At 35.8% G+C, this 19,359-nt stretch overlaps 3 protein-coding genes across 4 annotated transcripts; all 3 read right to left on the bottom strand.

The window, feature by feature from the left end:
* Positions 1-1,014: 1,014 nt before the first annotated feature.
* Positions 1,015-18,590, bottom strand: LOC116778412 (uncharacterized). Its single transcript, XM_061525797.1, has 12 exons — positions 18,466-18,590; positions 17,501-17,575; positions 16,740-16,921; positions 15,960-16,098; positions 11,497-11,630; positions 10,212-11,050; positions 8,919-9,077; positions 8,431-8,588; positions 7,729-7,898; positions 2,156-2,303; positions 1,595-1,740; positions 1,015-1,220 (listed from the first exon to the last, which is right to left on the bottom strand). Exons 1-12 carry the CDS (start codon positions 18,551-18,553, stop codon positions 1,071-1,073), a joined length of 2,388 nt encoding a protein of 795 aa, XP_061381781.1. The 5' UTR covers positions 18,554-18,590; the 3' UTR covers positions 1,015-1,070.
* Positions 2,654-6,030, bottom strand: LOC116778413 (heat shock protein 68-like). 2 transcript variants are annotated; one of them, XM_061525799.1, is made up of 3 exons: positions 5,889-6,030; positions 4,270-5,809; positions 2,654-4,185 (listed from the first exon to the last, which is right to left on the bottom strand). In XM_061525799.1, the coding sequence occupies exon 2, from the start codon at positions 5,806-5,808 to the stop codon at positions 4,282-4,284; it is 1,527 nt and encodes a 508-aa protein (XP_061381783.1). In that variant the 5' UTR covers position 5,809; positions 5,889-6,030; the 3' UTR covers positions 2,654-4,185; positions 4,270-4,281. The 2 variants fall into 2 exon arrangements, with proteins under 2 accessions (XP_061381783.1, XP_061381782.1); XM_061525798.1 differs by lacking the exon at positions 5,889-6,030 and having other exon boundaries at positions 4,270-5,823.
* On the bottom strand, positions 13,518-15,240 carry LOC116778414 (putative aminopeptidase W07G4.4). Its single transcript, XM_032672413.2, has one exon. It carries the CDS (start codon positions 15,194-15,196, stop codon positions 13,670-13,672), a length of 1,527 nt encoding a protein of 508 aa, XP_032528304.2. The 5' UTR covers positions 15,197-15,240; the 3' UTR covers positions 13,518-13,669.
* Positions 18,591-19,359: the final 769 nt, after the last annotated feature.

Genomic DNA, 19,359 nt, shown 5'->3' with positions numbered 1-19,359 from the left:
CAGCATTTAGATGGGAACTTTTTGTAATAAACCTGTAAGCTAAGCTATATTTTATACAGGCTTAGAGATTTCCCTTCTATAATATTACAATGTCGTTAAAATCGAAGGATTTATTTATAAATCTTTGGAGAAGAAAAAAATATTATTAATTTGCTTAACATTTTCAGCCGTTAGTATAATGATAAGTGTGGAAAAGTGCCTTGTAAAAAAGCGGCAATATCCAGAAAATGTTATTATTTATGACATCATCAGCAAGAGTGATATAAGTTTGAAGCAAACTTTCTAATATTATCTAACAAATATATACGTGAATTTTTTAATAAAGTTCTATTAAAAACGGGATATATGATCTGTGACTTCACTTTATTCGTTAATAAAAATTGAAATCACATTTTCATAACATTTTTCTAATAAACATAAATACAATGCCCTATTATTTTTGTGGATGAATTTTAATAAAATAAGTTAAGAAATCGCCAATAGTTATGCAAAAAGCATAAATAATTATTAAAATCAAATTAACTATTTGTCTCCAGACGAAAATTGGTTAGATTTAAATAAAATAAGTTCGTGTGCTTTGTTACTTATAAAGTACCCTTTTCACGTGTATAGAAACATCATTATGGCAGCACACTTCAATCTGCACTACGCTTTATGGACAAGTAACAGCAAAATTTTTATTAACATTGTTTATTTTGTTTAATATATTTTTAGGTTCGATAGAATAAATAACCGAAAAAAAACATACTAATTACAACCGAAGATTTTAATAATTCTTACAAATTCATGAAATAACTATAGCAATAGGTTTTTTAATGACACCAATACACAATGATGATTGTTGCCTCACAGAATCTAACAATGTGATTATAAAATGACTCACGCTACCGAATTGACAGACGTCCGACTGTTCCGACGGCTCACGAGCAATAGACAAGACTCGATACAGGACTACAGATCTTTTTATCTTTATAAAACTAATCAGTTGGAGGGTACTTTAATAAATCAGAGAGGAGGGCTGCATATAATATTTATTGTAAATGAAATCACCAATTTTTTTTATAAAGGTTTTATTCCACAGTCCTCGTGTATCGTATCTTCATTCGTCGTTGACTCTTAAAACATTTAATACCATAGACACTGTTTATTTTCATAATGTCAGTATCTGACAGTAACTTCGTGTTCTGCCCCAAGGACTTCATTATAGAGCCGTCGGGGTCCTGGGGAGGTTGATTCATAGAGAAAAAAGGTTTTAATATGAATTTATTAATCTTAATAATATTTGTATTGTTGAGTATTTTACAGTAAGAATTTTTCTCTTTTCTAATGTTAAATTTAATATTACTCGCAACATATATTGCGATTTATATTTAAAACGAGATTAATTCTTTTAAGGAAATAGTACTTTAACTGTCAGCGACATCTGTCGTCTCATACACTAAACAAACTTATGTCGTCTCATACAACAAACAAATAAATTGACCCAAAGGGAATTACACGAGATGAAGAGGTTATAGTGTTAGTAATATAATTGCTTAGTAGTCTGTGTAGTTCGTACATACTAGTGTTACTCCAGTCTTTGCCTGTATCCTACCTGTTCCTTATAAGTGGCGACCGTCGATATGCCCGTTTTGCCGACTACCCTCCAATACTGCCAGGCGGGATGCGTGGCGCTGGCGTAGTCATAAGGCAGGGGGAGGGTCGCTTCAGCACGTATCTTCTCGAAGTGATGCAGTTTGTCTGTTTGTTTGTATTTATAACTCGACTTTTTATGATTTTGGTAACGCATTCTTTGTTTTTTTTTTTTTTTATATTACTATGTTGGCAAAGAATACTGGAGGTAGTATAATATTTCAATTCATTCAAATAGGTTAAGTATAGCTACTGCGGGTAGTTCCAAACTGATTATTATCTATAATTACATTCTCGTTGCATACATTTACTTACGTTATTATTGCTAATGTGTTAATATCGAATGTGTGTAAGAAAAATTAAAATTCAATCCTATTTACAACAAAGTAGGAAACACATGATACAAGTGCTATTATCAAAAATATATATATATATATATACATATATACATATATGTGTGTGTGTGATTTAAAATACGCACACATATATACATATATATATGGTTACACACACAGCCCCGCACCTGGTCGTACGTGTCTGTTGTGCACTCGTATATACTTGTCTCTGTCGTGGCGCGAGACCTCGAAGTAGAAGCCGAGCATAGCCATTACCATCATAGCAGCGTGCTGTCTATGTTGACCACCCTCGAACAGCTCTAGACTACCGAAATTCTACAAAATAATACAATATGTTACATAAATACAACAAAATACTTATTTAATTGTAACGTATATTCAGAAGGTAATGTTTTGACACCCATCACGTGAAAACTAAACCTACCCTCGAATGAGGTAGTTGTAGCTGGGTATTTGAGACGCTAAAAGATGAGTCAGAATAAATTAAGATTCAATAGTCCAACTGACTGGTCGTTTTGAATTATTTTTGTAGTGTATTTTATTGAGTGAAATTATGGTATTAGAAATATATATATATTTTATAATGGTAAACATATATATATATATATATATATGTTTACCATTAATACATTTATAATAAAAATTATTATACATTACCCATAAAATAAAAAAATATTTACACGATTTGAATTAAAATCTGTGATCTTAGAATTGTTTTCCGCTTTATGTATTGGTGTTATTGGTATTTGTTTTAAATACATGTAATGTAACAAAAATAAAGAGAAGCTGTATTGACTAAGGGAAAGGTTTGTGGCGGGCGAGTTGTGGAGGGGAGAGGAGAGATTATTTAAAGAGCATGTCTGGATGTAATCATTCATTATTCTGTGGAAATTGGAAATAAACAAGTGACTTATTAAGATGTCGTAATATTTTCATTATTCTCTTTAAAATGTCGGTTGTGTTTTGTAATTAATGTAACAATAACATACAAATACAACAAGATTCAACTTATAAAAGAATATTAAATTAATATTAATGATATATATGACTTAATAATTATTTTAAATTAAAAACTCATTGGTGAAATGACATACAGATAAAAATATTATCAAGTGATAACTCTAAATCGCAATACGTGTTACGTAAGCGTAACGTACTAAACATTTAACGAACACCGCTGGGACAACAACATTGTATAGATAAAATATTATAACTCTGAAAAACGAGGAACTGATTGTGTGAACCAGAAAATTCCTGATACAACACAAGCTATGGAATGGGATTGCTGTCCTAACATCGGGGCAATCATGTAGTCTTAGGTATAACCTATACCTAAGACATACATGATTGTTGATGATCATCATCATCATCATCATCATCATGAGCCTATCGAAGCCCACTGCTGAGCAAAGGCCTCTTCTCACATGGAGAAGGTTAGAGCATTAATCACCACGCTCGCTCAAGACGGGTTGGCGATTTCAATCTTATAATTGGAAATTATAAGACCAGGTTTCCCTCACGATGTTTTCCTTCACCGTTGTTGATGATGATAAGTTTTAATATGTAATTCTTATTATAATATACATATAAGGAAATTTCGTAGTTTTTCTTTTGGCTGGCCGTGACTTGATCTATATACAAGACAATATTTTGCCCTCATTCTTATTAGTACTGGCACTATTTATTCTGTTCACAACAAATAGTGCTTAGATTCCCTCCACGTGGAATAAGTGTAACTTCGTAACGTGGAAATGAAAATTACAAGGGGTAGAAAACAATTTTTAGACAACTCATTGTTTCAAGGCAAACCTTATAAACATTGCCTACAATTCCCAATAGCCCCACCCGTTCACTCTCGCTCCGTCTCTGTCTATCCCCCCTCCAGAGCGTTGAACGTATAACGCAACCTCTTTGGAAGTCGCGCTATAAGTGGTTATGTAAATAAAAACACCACATCATTTTTTCATTAGTTTATTATTCAACGACGAAGGTAGTTTGAAATATTCTAACGAATTCCGTGGTGTTAGCCTAATTGTAATTTCTGAATAGCTTTCGACATAAATATTTGACAAGGCTCTCTGAATGCCAATGATATGGAGACTGTTCTAGAACATTTGATATTATAATGCGCGTTTCATGGCGTGGTGCGCGAAAAAAACGTTTGAAATTCATCAGTGCTGAATATAATTAGAATAACCTGAAAATCGGTCACCAATTATTCGACTTCCGTTTCTGGTAGAGTCATAGAAGACAGTATAATGGTATCAAGAACAATACTCACCGTATTCTTCTTTCAGCGCTCCTCGGACAGTTCTTCTATAATAGCTGTCTGGTCACAGACTGACTCTCCTCTGTGCCTTTTAGCTCTGTGCGCGGCGTCCAGCTTCCGTATATCACACGACCAACGCTGCAGCAACTCCGACATCTTCCTCTCATACTCCTCTCTCAAGCAATCCTCGTTCTCATCGAGCCAGGTAAGCGCGTCCTCGCATTCACCAATCATATCTCTGAACTCCTCCCCGCTTAAACTGTCCAGATTCTCAACGACAGATCTCTTAACGTTATATATATAAGACTCCAGCTGATTTCTCACTTCCAGGCGTCTCTTGTTCTCCATGTCTTCTTCCTTGAATCTATCAGCATTGGATATCATTCTGCTGATCTCCTGCTGCCGCAACCTACTGATGTTCTCGATGGTGATACTGTTGCTGTTACCGGTGGTTCTGTCCACAGTTGATACCGTCAGGATACCATTTGCATCCACTTCGAAAATCACATCCAATTTTGCGACTCCTCGTGGCACTGGCGGGATGTTCTGCATTTCGAATACACCCAAGCAGTGATTATCTTTGGTGAGAGTACGTTCACCTTCAAATATTTCTATGGTCATAGCGTTCTGATAGTCCTCCAACGTAGTTATTTCCTTAACAACCCGGCAGGGTATCGGCGTGTTTCGTTCTATTACCTTGAACATTAAGCCCCTGGCTGTTTCCAGGCCCAGGGACAATGGCACAACATCCACTAGTAACAGCTCCTGTATCCTCTCGTGAGTTTCGCCGGACAATATGGCGGCTTGGATCGCTGCGCCGCAAGCTACAGCCTCGTCTGGGTTTATCGCACTAGATATCTTCCTAGAGCCAAAATATTCCTTTAGAATCCTCCGCACTATAGGAATCCTGGTGCTGCCTCCGACTAATATGACCTCGTGTAAATCATCCTTGGTCATACTGGCATCCATCAACGCCTGATCTATCGGTTTGAGGGTATCTTTGAACAGATCGAGGCACAGATGCTCGAATATAGAACGTGATATTTTACCAATATAGTTGATACCGCACAGAGCTTCTATAAACACTTCAGCGTGGTTCGACGAGGTCAGAGCCTTTTTGGCTTTCTCAGCAGCAAACTTCAACCTCCTCATAGACCGTGCGCTCCTTACTTCCGTCTTATATCGTTTACGGATGTCCTCAAGGAAATACGCCACCAGACGGTTGTCAATGTCTTCACCCCCAAGCCTGGTGTTGCCAGCTGTGGCTTTCACTTCATACACACAGCCTCGACCTATCTTCAGAACTGATACATCGAAAGTCCCGCCGCCAAGGTCATAGACTAAAATATTTCTATCCGAATTGATGTTTTTAAGAAACCCGTAAGCGAAAGCCGCTGCGGTAGGTTCGTTTATTATCCTAATGACGTCCAAGCCAGCGATACGGCCCGCCAGCTTGGTGGCCTGTCTCTGAGAATCGTTGAAATAAGCCGGCACAGTAACCACGGCCCTACCAACACTAGTACCTAACCAAGCCTCCGCCAACCCCTTCATCCTGAAAAGAATCATAGCACTTATTTCCTCCGGCGCAAAACATTTTTGGCCCTCATAGTTAACAATTATATATGGCTTACCATTCTTATTGATCACCGCGTACGGGAAGTGGCGGAGGTCCGTCTGTAAGCCGATATCGTCGTAGTTCCGCCCGATCAAACGTTTCGCGCCATAAATCGTATTCGTTGCGTTGACGGATGCTTGATTTTTCGCGGTTTCGCCGACAACGCGACCGCTGGCAGAGAATGCTACGTATGACGGAGTCGTCTTATTGCCTTCCTCATTCGGTATGACTTCGACGGACCCGTTCCGCCACACGGCCACACAGGATGAAGACGTGCCTAAGTCTATACCCACGGCCACCATTTTGTTTGACAAACATTAATTCAGATAACCAACTTCTCTGACAGTTTCAAAAACGCCAGACTTGCCGCGATCGCTTATATACCAGCCAATGGGAACACAGAATTTTCGAGAAATAATCAACCAATCAGAGCACACTATGAATAGATACTTCTAGAAATGTGTTACCAGATTCTATACATCAAACTTATCCGTAAATTACTACATCAGAACAACAAGATATTTATTTTACGGATAAAAAAACTTATATACTTGGCTCGAAATGTACAACAGTTTAGTTTATAAAAAAAATATCTCTTGATATAAAGATAATATAAGAAATACCATCCACAACAAAAATACAAACACATGATAATACGAAAATAGTATTAAATTTTAAACTATTATATTAAAAAAAAAATACTATGGGATCATTAACATACTTATGTAATTAAAAAAACTGGTTTCATCGCCTTATGTTAATTGAAAATAAAATTATTAAAATTATTTCACCTATCGAACAGGGATATTTCTTAATGCTTGCAACACAAGCCTATGATAGGGATTGACGTCACGATGTTTGCTATCCCTTACTAACTTATACAAGATCATATCTTTTGTTGTATTTGTATCTCTCTCCTATATCGGATCTATTAATGTCAAAAAAATTTCAAACCAATATAATAAATATAGGCTTAATTTGAACAAAATGTCTTAAAAGGGAATTGTTATGCTTAGTTTATAGTATGTAGTAATCTTATGTAACTACATAATAGGTGAGATTATGAATTAAAAACTGTTAACGCTGCGTTTGTAGTGTCGATGCAGACTTAGGGTATGATAATTAAAAGATTCTTTTTTTAAAATTACAACCTGTAAATAACCAAAATGATTTTTTGAATATAAAAATAAATTTAGCAAAAATGGCGGGAAATATCACTATCTGTCAACATTGCGCCATATTTAATGTATATATGCTTGGTTTAAATTATTTATATATACTGACAACACAATCAATTATTAACGCTATAAGTTTTACCGCCCATAATATTATCACGGGAAAGAAAATGAATAGATTAAAATAATTAAATTTTTTGCTACTTGATATATTGAATCGTTGTATAATTTTTTTAAAAATGCTCAAATTTGTAACGATAATATTTTATTAATTTTATTTTTTTTCACTGAAAAATACATATTTATTAAAAACACTACAACCTTCTTGGATGAAAAAGTCAAACCCAATATTTTTTTTATCTATACTTATGAATGAAGTCTATGTGCCAGTTAGTAATTTCAAATTATAATGTTTGAAATGTCTGGCCGTCTGTTTGAGTTTGACTTCAATTTCACTATGACGTATCAGGTAGGTAATGTGATATCATAAAGTGTAACTTAGGTAACTTTTTAACCGACTTCAAAGACGACTTTATGGACACCAAGTCACGATTTGATTGCACAATTTCAAGAATCATCGAGAAAGCGTAAGAAACCTACATGAATGACATCTATAGAGTTTAGTATGCGAGCGAATCCGCAGTCACTCGCTAGTGTAGCGTGTTTTGATGTAACCGTCACCTGCTTCCCGCCGACCCGCCCCGTGACGTAATCCCTGCCGGTGTCTAGAACGAGATAGTCTGTCAGCCGTCTCGCTCCCTCCTCGCTCATTTCGTTCAATCTCACACAAGTCCGCCGGCGTAATATCCTATTCACCTCCGCCAGGCGTTCGCGGACTTTGTTCGAATCGTCTGCCGATATTTTTTTTATATGAATTCCATATTCGAAAATTCTCACTAAAGGCGCATTTTCATTGGTCGCTAAGTCGGTAGTTAGCCCGATTTCGGGGAGTACCCGCATGCGAGCTAACAACCAATGAAATCCACTGGTCGATAACTCGGTCGATTAAACGTGTGCGGGTGATATCCGCATTCCGGAATAACGGAATTCGCATGCGTTATAGAGATCACCCGCACCCCGTATGCGGGCTCTGACGACCAGTGAAAACGATAAACTCTTTGCGGGCCCTATGGCATGCGTTACAGAAATCTCCCGCACCCCGAATGCGGGCCTTATCGACCAATGAAAATGCGCCCTAAGGAGGTTGTTGGTATGAAGTTGTTTTTTTTTAAATTATAATGTTATATATACGGCATAGATTTTTGATATTGAATTAAAAATTCCTTAACGAGTTTTGCTAGTGAGTTTAAACGTCAAAACATTTTTAACATAAGAACTATAGACAGATTTAAGGAACGTATTGTTATTTCTCACAATACGTACAGTTCACATCGTCTTTTATGACATAGTTGACGACGCCATCCGGCCATATTCTCTCCGCGTAGAACTCTATGTTCTCCTTCGAGAGCTGCACTGTTTTAGGTACACGGAATAACTTTCTCTCCTTTCTCTCTTTCCTATCTTTCTTCTTCTCTCTGGGTCTGTAATAGGTAATAGCTTTAATTAATCGCTATAACTACACGGATAAATACGTCGGAGTAATTCTTGATAACGGAAAATAATTAAAATTAGTCCAATTTCTTATTCGATGACAATAATTATAAAATATATACTGACATTTTCTGTATAGTATATATATGTAAGTGTATTCTCGTATTTTTTAACTACCCTCAAATCATTAATATTCACAGTAGGCTTAATGTGGTAACAGATTATCTATAGGCCATAGACAATTTGCAATCTGTGCATATATTTTTTTTATGTGTGAAGTAAAATAAAGTAAGTCAATATAAAAGATAAAGATAAATCACCTTTCTTCTTTATATCTCTCAACGCGTTCTTCTATATTCTGCTTCGTTTTATCTCCGTCTTCATCGAAGGTCGTAACTCTCTTCTCTTCTGGTCGGTGTCGTGGTTTAAGCTTCTTCTTCCTTGGCTTCACGGGAGTATCGGAATCTTCGCGATCTTTCCTACCATATATATACATATATATAATAACTATGACATCACAAGAAAATCTTAATATAAATGACATCAGATTTCTGATGCTTAGTCTTAGTTCGTATCGTCACTACACACGTAGAGTTAACAGTATTTCATTAGTAAATTTTATCACATACTATTAACGTAGTAGTGAAAATAAAGCCAAACTATGTATTGGAAAGATCACAATACTTTAAATAACGAGGTAATCAAACAGGCAATGGACATTGAAAACGCGCACAACAGTGGCGCCGCGGACGGATAGCAACGGAGTTAATAATTTATTTTGTTTATTCTTCCAAACTGTTGTATGAGGAACGTGAAACGCTTCGTAAGTAGTGACTGTAAACTTGTGGTAGACATGCAATATGACAGTTAAAGTATATACAACGCCTATTCAATAGCCCGTACTAAAGCAATGAAGCAATAATTGTTTGAATAAAAAACTTTATGTTCAACTTCTATAACTCGTTTACATCTAGCAGAAGATTTATTAATTGAGTTAAGAAGAGAAAGAATAATTTCAAACTATATTAATTACAGAGACATGGACGACAAATGTACCAAATACTAATATATAATTCTGACTCGGGTCGTTGACCTCTCATTCTAAATAAATATTTTTCTCAGGCCCACTTTCAGTAGCAAATATATTTTATATCATTGTAATATCTTGAGTACGTGTAGTGACTGATTGTAACAAATTTCTTGTGTGTATTTAAGTACCAGTTAGGGTAACCTCATTAGCTGAAATAATGGTAACCTGGCGCCGATTACAGTGTTATTTTGTCCTATACGATGAGATATTATAAATTTAAATATTCCATCATTACAGCATCTAAATCATGATGACAATTGATTTAAATGAAACTAATATTTTCGGTTTAGCAGAATATTATGTCCTCATCTCGTGTCCATGATCACGGCTGTTGCTATGTACCCGAGATATCGAGGGTATGCTGTTAAAATAATGAAAAAGAAAACAACGAGTAAATTCCAAAATATTAGTTTCATTTAAATGAATACTCGCGAGAGTCTTAGATCTTATATGACAACTGTCGCTGGTAATTTAAAGTCAGATAGAGCATCCGGAACTGTGTGTCGTACCAGAAATAACTCACCCAACACTTTGGTAGCTGCGTCTGACAGGTGCAAAGTCAACCTTCTTGTCAGTCATTATCCTTGTCGCCATTCTCAAGACCTCTTTGACAGTCTCGTTGGCTGGTCCAGAGTTTGTCTGATTCACGTCACGCTTTGCCCTCGTCAAGTTTTTCTCTTCCGTTCCATTCTGGGACCTCAGCCATGGGACATACTGATGTTTTATCCCTCTACCCTCATGCTTTGTCGATTGTCGGATCAATGGACGGTGCTGTGTGGAATATTTGACAGGCCCAGGCATAGTCGATCTGAAGTACACGGGACATCTACTGTTAGGACCCCATTGGCACCTCCCAATTTGGAATTTCTCCATGGAATTGGCGTCATCGCAGAACACAGTCATGTTTGTCAACGCGTTCTGGACCACAGCTCTGGCGTATTCATTGACTTTATATATTATTTCCTTTAAATCCGCTTTCTTGTTATCTCCGCTGCCATTCTTTGTGGTGTTACAGTGCTTTAGTTTAGCGTTCGTCAGCGCTGTAGCCGTAACTTTGTGTATTTGCTCTATCAGTAGCTGCACCTCTTCTTCTATGCCGAGTTCTTTTAGATTATTTGTCAATTCGTCTGTCAGATTCTCCTGATTGTTTGTATCCGGCGGCGGGGTTATTTCCGGATTGACTCTAAGGCTTCCGACTGTTGCAAAATCGATTTCTCGCTTTCTCCTAACAGCTGGGAAGTTTCTACAAATATCGATTTTTGCTTGTCGCTCTCGTTTCAAACATTCTGGCCCATAAACTAATTCTATCTTTTTTAAGTCGGTTTTAGATAGACCGATTCTTTTCTGTGGAGTCTTGTCGTTCTAAATATATAAATTGCATTATTTACTATATTAATGAAATTTGAATTATAAATAGACATTTTAAGGATTTTTTCGTGATATGTGCAATGTTACACAGGGGTAGTTTGATAAATAAAATAAAGAATGATTTCTTAGAAGACATCTAAAATAAGAAAGACCTTAAACGATTTTTATTCAATTGATAGCATTATTGTATTATGTTTAAACATTAATTAGTTATTTTATTTAATTTATACAAATCATTTGTTACAGTTTGTGAGTAAATAAACAGATAGATAAAATACTGTCTTCGTATCATCTATAACTGTAAATACGACAAATGTTATTAATTCTTCTCATTAAGGCTGAGTAAACCCGACCATTGCCGAGATTTTCATACATATAAAAAAAATACATACATTTTTTTTTCTCTAGAAACTTCATTAATTATATTAATAAATATTTACCTTGAATAATAAAGTTCTGTGACCGTTCTTGCTGAAATCCCTTTCATTGAAATGCATGACACTGTCGACGTCATACGGCAGAGCTCGTAGCTCTAGAGGAAGTATCTTCTCTTTGGTAAATAACGGAATTGAGCCTACAAAGATAAACAGCATATACGAGTATATATGTGTTATTATAGTAACAAGACTTACAGACACTTTCAACTCGTCCTCGTGATCACGGTTACTGTAAATCAGAGCTTCCCAAACTTATTTTGCGTCCTACCCACTTATATAGTACATTATTTTTATAGCGCCTTCATTATTTAATTTACTGAAAAACCCCTTTAACTTAGGTATCCCAGCTAAATGACATAATAAATCACCCAGGCCTCTACACAACGTCCCCAATTTTTTTTTTCTGTGTCTCTTACCGCCCCCTTTAGGCCCACAGCCCACAAGGGGCCGTCGTAACCCACTTTTGGAAAGACTATAAAGGAACCGAGACGCCATGATTATGTACATATGAAATAATAAAAAGCAAGTAGCTTACGAGAACCTTAGTTTCATTTTATAATGAAATGTCTATTTTTTCAGTACAAATACATATCCAAACCTTTGGGGGCGTATTACAATATCTTGTTATAAATAATAATTTTATTTAATTCTCTTATCGTATGCGATAACATGTCGCAATGATCAGAATTATCCGATGAGTTAATGCTATCCAGATATACGTACAAAGATAAAGACATTTCCAAATACATATTCCTTCTTTGAATCACATGTAATTTATATTATAGATGCTTTTGGAGAAATTTTATAAAGAGCATATCGTTGTTTTTTTTTTGTTTGTTAAAAAAAGTCTTAACTGTTGCCAAAAATTAACGAAAATAATCGTAATCAGTTAACGTGGTCACTAGAGGTTAAAGGCCTGCCTCGAATGCACGAGGGTGCGGGTTCGAAACCTGGCATGTACCAATGCGTTTTTTCCGAGTCATATGTACTTTCTGTGAGTATTTAGACACCACTGACGGACGGTGAAGGAAACATCGTGAGGAAACCTGGACTTATAATTTCAGATTATAAGTTTGTACTCGCCAATACGCCTTGAGCGAGCGTTGTGATTAATGCTCTAACCTTCTCCGTGTGAGAAGAGGCTTTGCTCAGCAGCGGGCTCCGATAGGCTGAGTATGATCGGAGTTAGTTATATATTTACGTCAATAGCTTTACTTAACACAAGTTTGCCTCATCACTAAATACGAACCATCCCCTGTATCATTCATAAACGTGCGCATTGTCGTATGTGGAAATTACATAACCAAGAACTAAAAACTGTCCGTGTTTAGTTTGGAAAGAAAACGAGCAGTTTGAAAGTTTAGGTCTTAAGAATGTTGATTCACTAAAAACTTTTTTTTTTGCGTAATTTGATTTTAAGTTTCAATAGCCATACATATATCATACATTCGAATCCCTAATAAATAATTTAATTTGTAATAAAACCGATATAAAGTGTTAAGTATTATATTAATAATATTGGCATTATATTTGAGATTAACGACTGCAATTATTTTCAATCAAAAATCGAAATGTCGTCAAAAAAAAAAATCTCTAATTAAATCCGAAACTTATGACTGAATAAAAAAAAAACATTGAAATTTTATAATAAATAATAATATAAAGTTTACGAACGTTTGACACTAAGTAATCAAATAATAATTATCAATATCTTGCTGGCAACTGTCATTAATACCGTATCCATCAGTCTTATCATGTTTACTCATCTAATCGGCGCTGTGTTTATTTGGACGATAACTAAGTAATATCTCTAGATACACTTCGAACAAAGAATAGTATTTACACTAATAATACTCAAAACAGAAAGCAGTTTAATGTCGACCAAATACATGACCAAATAAAAAATAAAAAACATGACAACTGACAGTTGACATTTTTTTTTTTTTTTGCATTTTACCCGACGTCTCGATAACTTTACAGCTGTCCTGGATTAATAAAAACAATTAAAATAATAAAGCGAGCGATACTCTAAAACAAAAAAATTTTATTTACGTGTACCCGCAAAAATATTATAAACATTTATATACTTGACATTTTCTTTCCTTATGTGACAGTAAAAAGATTCTATATGAAGGTGAATTTAAAAAAAAATAGGCACACTAATTTCGATTGAACGTTACAATAACACTTTGTGTAAGTGACACAAAGATAAGACAGGCGTCGCTGTCGGCTTTTCCGGAGGACATCCCGCCGCTCCAGCTATATCGAGATGCGTGTATTTTATATTCTTGTCTTCCAAACCGGCAACCCTGATCAGAAACCCTGCAGCTAGCTGGTGGTTGCGGTATTTCGCGTCAGTATCATATTGAACGAGATCATCTCCGCTACATTTCCCATCATTTACAGCCAAATCCTCGGCCCTCACGGTAGATATCTCGAATCCTTCTCCGAGTCTTGACCCGCTGAACTGCAATTTGCTCGAATGGTTGGTGCCCTTGGCGCTGTGATTGTCCATAGCTGCTGTATAATTACCGTAGCAGGCTCTGGCGTGTCCGGTCAAAGTCGCTATGGTGTAAAGATGTGGGTTGAGCTCTTTTTCCGCCATATTGGCCAGCATGTAAAGAGAATCTGCCATAGCTAGCCTACCCTCCGCATCCGTGTTGGTAACCCTGACGAGTTTTCCGCTACTGGATGTAAGCAATTCATCAGACACATAGGAATCTGAGCCGATAGAATTGCGACACAAACACATAACCCCAATGACCTTCAGATGTGGAGGTTTCAGTATGGAGCAGGCCTTCAAAAACCCAGCTACAGCCGCTGCCCCGCATTTATCCCTGGACATGCCGGCCATCTTGCCAGATATCTTTATATCAGCGCCGCCAGTGTCGTACGTCACCCCTTTGCCAACCAACATTATGGTTTCTGTCACCCTGACCGGGTTAGATGAATTGTACTCCAGTAAAACGACTCTAGCCTTGTGTCTCTCCACGTTATTCGCTGCCCGCGATACAGCTGCCAGCAGTGGATATTTCTGCGCTATAATATCATCGTTGTCAATAATTTTGATGGATATACAAGGATCTTCGGCGAACACTTTGACTACATAATCAGCTATCCTCCCGGGAGCCATTCTCTCGGGATCCCCGCCAGCGATATCTCTAGCTACGATCCTAGCTCGCTCCAATGCGATAGCGTTTCTAACTATCTTTTCAAATGACTCAGTTGCTTTTTCCTCAGCATGCAGACCGATTCTGTACACCTGCTTCTGGGGTTTTATCTCCCTTATCTGTATCGGAATATACAAGGATTCCAGAGCCCCCAGAATGCAGACTAATTGCCCGTCGGGGTAATGGACTACGTTTTCAACGATCAGCAACGGTTTGGTCATACCGGCTTCCATTGCTCGCAGCATTCCCCTCTTCGCGGCTTCTCTCACCACGGTAACGTCATGGTAAGGAGTTACATTACCGACGGGCGACAGCACCAACCGCCCTCCAGAAACGTAATCACAGTTCCAAACGCTGGGCGTCTTGTAAATACTCTTATCCAGGATAAAGATTTTGTCTATGAAGCTCGACACATGCCTGGGCAACGCCACATTCATGTCCCTGGGATACAGTATGAGGATAACGCCGTCATAGTCCGAGGATAAAAGATTCGTCTCAATAAAAATATTCTCGTACAATTTAAACGGCGACATCACGACATCCGTTCAGACCCGCAACTGATATTATTACCAATTGCCCTCGCTAATTATTTTATTCGTTATCAGATAAGCAGACAGATATTGCATGATTTATGTTTAGTATGTAAGTTAAATTACAATCAAAACAAGGGGTACCTTGAATACATATATTCAATAAAATTTATCATATTGTTGCTAGGAAATTTTATTGGAATGTAATATTGTATGTTATTTGTTATGTTTTATAACGTCGAATGGAAAATTTTTTAGCGCCATCTAGTGGATAAAAGTTTTCATGTTCAAATTCCCAAGAATTAACTGTAAATTAATAAGATGGTACCAATAAGGAATTCAAGTCCAATCATTTTAACTTCAGACATCTCGTTTTAGTGATGAAAGTTGCGGTATAGAACCGAAAAAATCGGGATTGTCTTGTTATAAACAATAAAAAAACCTTAGTGTCCGTGAAGTCCCTCCGCGCCGTGGAAGTGAAACTTCGTAATGTCCAAATGAACAAAGGAACGGGTGGAAATTGATTTTTAAGGAATTTTTAGAGTTTCTTTAATACAAACTTCATAAACATTACTTTTGTACAAGTCACGATTGATAGCCTGCATGCGTTCGAGCGCCACGCATTCCCTCTCGCTCCGTGACTTTTTAAAAAACCCCCATCCCCACCCCGATTCGTTAAACGTTTAACGCAACCATGTTGAAATTCGCGTAAGAAGTTACTCTAATATAAGTTAATTTTAATATAATAGAATATGTTATATCTCACCGCTCTCGATGTTTTCAAACTGCACGTCCACGAACAGGTCCCTGCTGGCTCTGTTATGTTCGAAGGGGAATCCCAGAGTCTTCATGATCATCATGTCTATATTCGGACTCCGCAAACACTCGTAACCGAGCGTCAGACGCTGTACCGTTTAAAATAACAAGGACTTACGATTTTTAAATTATATCACAACACGATATTATTGATTTAAATTTATATGATGTCTAGTATAGGTAGTAAGAATTTCATAGCAATTTAATTTTTTTTAATATAGCAACACAACAATTTTAAATTATATATGTTAGATAATTTCAACTTAAGATTGTTGTGCTACATACATATACATATATATATATATATATATATATATATATATATATATAAGCTATGGCTTAATAACTTATTATAACTGACACTGACACTGACAGCTGTCAATATCAAAAATCGTGCCTCATTATGAAATGTACTTCGTAACAAGCAAGTCGCCTCACCGTTTCACTAGTATTTGTTAGATATTAACTACTTTATTGCAATTCGCTGACAAACCTTATATAATGATATAAATCCGAAAGTTTATGGGGACGTGTGGGTGTTTCTTGATCGTATAAATATTCAACAGATTTTAATGAAACTATACATTAATATATCTCATACATTATAATAGCATATAGCATATAATGTATCTTCAGTCCGTGTAGTTCCTAGGAATACTTCATGACAGGTGTATTGTTTTAACACACTATACTTCTTAATAAATAAATTATTATTTAATAAAATCCGCACATGCGGCTCATCCTTCCCATGTCCCTCCATACTGATGACGCACTTCCGGACGCCATTTGGATTCTCAAACACCAAGACATGTTGGTTGAGACCTGGTTCCGCCATGACCGGGTTGAATTGAAGGCAGGTCTTGAACGCGTATAGCGATAGAGAAGACATTATCGCTAACATTTGTTCTTTGTCTGTCAAATAATTTATAATCTGTGTCACAGTCGTGCATATGCACGGAACGGCCCACTGTAATTATTATGTTATGGCTTCATTCAGACTGAAAATGTGTGATATTTCGCCAATGTCAAAGTTTTTATTTATTAAAAGAATTATATTTTGAATACCGTGTGAAGAAAACACGAAGGTGTTTGCAACATTCCGCTCCATATAAACATGGACGCAACCGTACATCATTCGTTCAACCGTAAAACGTAACATCCGTATTCCGTACATACGAACAACCGTACGTCAACATCCGAACACTCACACCTCTACTGCTTGCGTAAATCTAAACAATCGTATATATATAATAACACTAAGTTTAAATGATTTTGACGATTCTCATTTAAATGTTGGTAAATAATACATTTTTATACGCAATCTCATCAAAATCAGTACGTTACTTTTAAACTAAATAACTTCAGTTCTCTCTTAGTTTTCAACCAATCCTTCAAGAGACGTTTTATTTTACACTTCATAGTGTTTGGTTGCTATAATATCTCCCCAGGCGTCCGTCGTACATTCAATAGCTTACAACACAGATAACTCACCAAAATGATACGGGTTGATATAAAATGGTATTGTACCATTCGGCCAATAAACGAAATTCTGAAGTTGAACAGTGACTGTAAAGATACAATAAAAAAAAAGACAATGAAATAGATTTTTTAAAAGATTCCTATTTGAAAGGGACTTATAATAATAATATTAAAATGAATGGATGCGATCGTAGACTTTCGCTCTGTGGGTAAAAAGGCGGGAAAACAGAAGAGTGAAGTGACAGATTTGAATCGGTATACTGCCAATGTCTTTTAATGAAGCCATGAAAATTATATCTTTTGAAATATTTACGATATCTTTAATGAACATAAAAATAGTCTGTATTAAGAATGTTTAATGTAATAATATTTTATACGATTCTATATGATGGCTTAGAACGCTACAAAAGTTAGACTTTCTTTTTTTTTTTATTTAGGGTCACACGCTTTTGAAATTAGGCAAAGGTTTACATCATGCTTCTGAAATTCCGTGTTCCTTAACTGAGCGCAATTTATATCGATATAATGTTATAAATACTAAATAATAATTATCTTAACTAACTAATACCCGGGGCTTCGTACGTTTGAATAAAATTGTTTTTCCAAAAAAATACATCTGACAGTACAAGTATAGCTTTATTTTCAGATCTCTTAATATCTGATACGCCCAATTTTTTCTAAGCTACGACTTCATTCACACCGAAATTGTGGAATATTCAGCCAAGGTCAATGTTTTTATTTGAAGAAGGAATTATATCAATATTGTAAAAGTGCGTGGGGAAAATTTTATGCCTAATCGTGTAATGACTAATACTTGTAAAATCTTATTGACATCTATCCAACGATCGTCGTGATGCGTGTGCCATGACAACTAACATTTTATTCATATAGACATCTATTAAGACTTTTTTTTCAACTTTACTTAAAAAAAAATGATTTATTACCGTATTAAAAAAAAATACCTCATCAATACTTACACACATTTTTTTTAACAACTTCAGATACAGATGGCACAATTATAATAGATTTAAAAATATAAAGTAACAGAAATATTCGCGCCGCCATTTTCCTATCTAACTCTCAAACGTATTGGTATTATTAAAATTTTATGATTTTGATAAAGTTTATCGACGTGTTCAATAATATTTAGATTAGAATTTGATTTTTTTTTTCGCTATTATTTGACATATTCTTGTAACCGACCGCATTGGTATCGCGCAAATCAAAATGGCGGCCTATATTTTTGTATGTGCATAAATAATTCACCTTGTTGATTTTCCTTGGATCTGAATGAAGGTATACCCTTCTTCATCTTCATGACCACGTTACAGGATCACAACATCCGTATTTTTTCACTTACTAAGACTATAACCGTGCATTTTCTAACTTCGACTTCACTTCCGCCTACCCGCAGGCAGAATGATATCCAACCGGTATCCAGTTAATAAAAAACATAGCATTATTTTTGCATTCTCCATAGATTGTCACAAGTCATAAAATGTTGTAGGGAATATTCTCGACGTTTTGTATACTATAAGTAACGTATTTAAAATGCTACATCTATATATATAATTTTGATGTAAACATTAATGCAATGTTACGTAAATAACTTTAACTGAAATTCAAACAGACAATATGATATGAAGAAGTCATTGAGGGGAGAAAGTTTTAAACCAGCGAACTCCGGATTATAAAATTGTAGCTGTTTTTTCATATGAGCTCTCATAACCTGACTTGACATTTTTTCTTTCATAGCATAACGGTAAATGGAAAACTTACTTATACAAAATGGAAATTTAAATTACTTTATATATGAACATAGATTATTTTGTATAGGTACAGATAGTACTTGAGGGGTACTTTTTTTTCCA

Source organism: Danaus plexippus, chromosome 31 (genome assembly GCF_018135715.1).
Source record: "Danaus plexippus chromosome 31, MEX_DaPlex, whole genome shotgun sequence".
In the NCBI taxonomy this organism is placed as follows: Eukaryota; Metazoa; Arthropoda; class Insecta; order Lepidoptera; family Nymphalidae; genus Danaus; species Danaus plexippus.
Note: the sequence above shows the minus strand (reverse complement) of the source record. Positions and strands in the feature narration are given on the sequence as shown.

Excerpts from the sequence above, each read along its gene's own strand:
- LOC116778413 (XM_061525798.1), bottom strand. The coding sequence starts at position 5,823 with ATGATTCTTTTCAGGATGAAGGGGTTGGCGGAGGCTTGGTTAGGTACT.
- LOC116778414 (XM_032672413.2), bottom strand. The coding sequence starts at position 15,196 with ATGTCGCCGTTTAAATTGTACGAGAATATTTTTATTGAGACGAATCTT.
- LOC116778412 (XM_061525797.1), bottom strand. The coding sequence starts at position 18,553 with ATGGCGGCGCGAATATTTCTGTTACTTTATATTTTTAAATCTATTATA. Across the intron at positions 16,922-17,500 it reads TATCAACCCGTATCATTTTG|ACAAAGAACAAATGTTAGCG; the intron begins GTGAGTTATCTG and ends ATTATTTGACAG. Across the intron at positions 1,221-1,594 it reads TCGCCACTTATAAGGAACAG|GACCCCGACGGCTCTATAAT; the intron begins GTAGGATACAGG and ends CAACCTCCCCAG.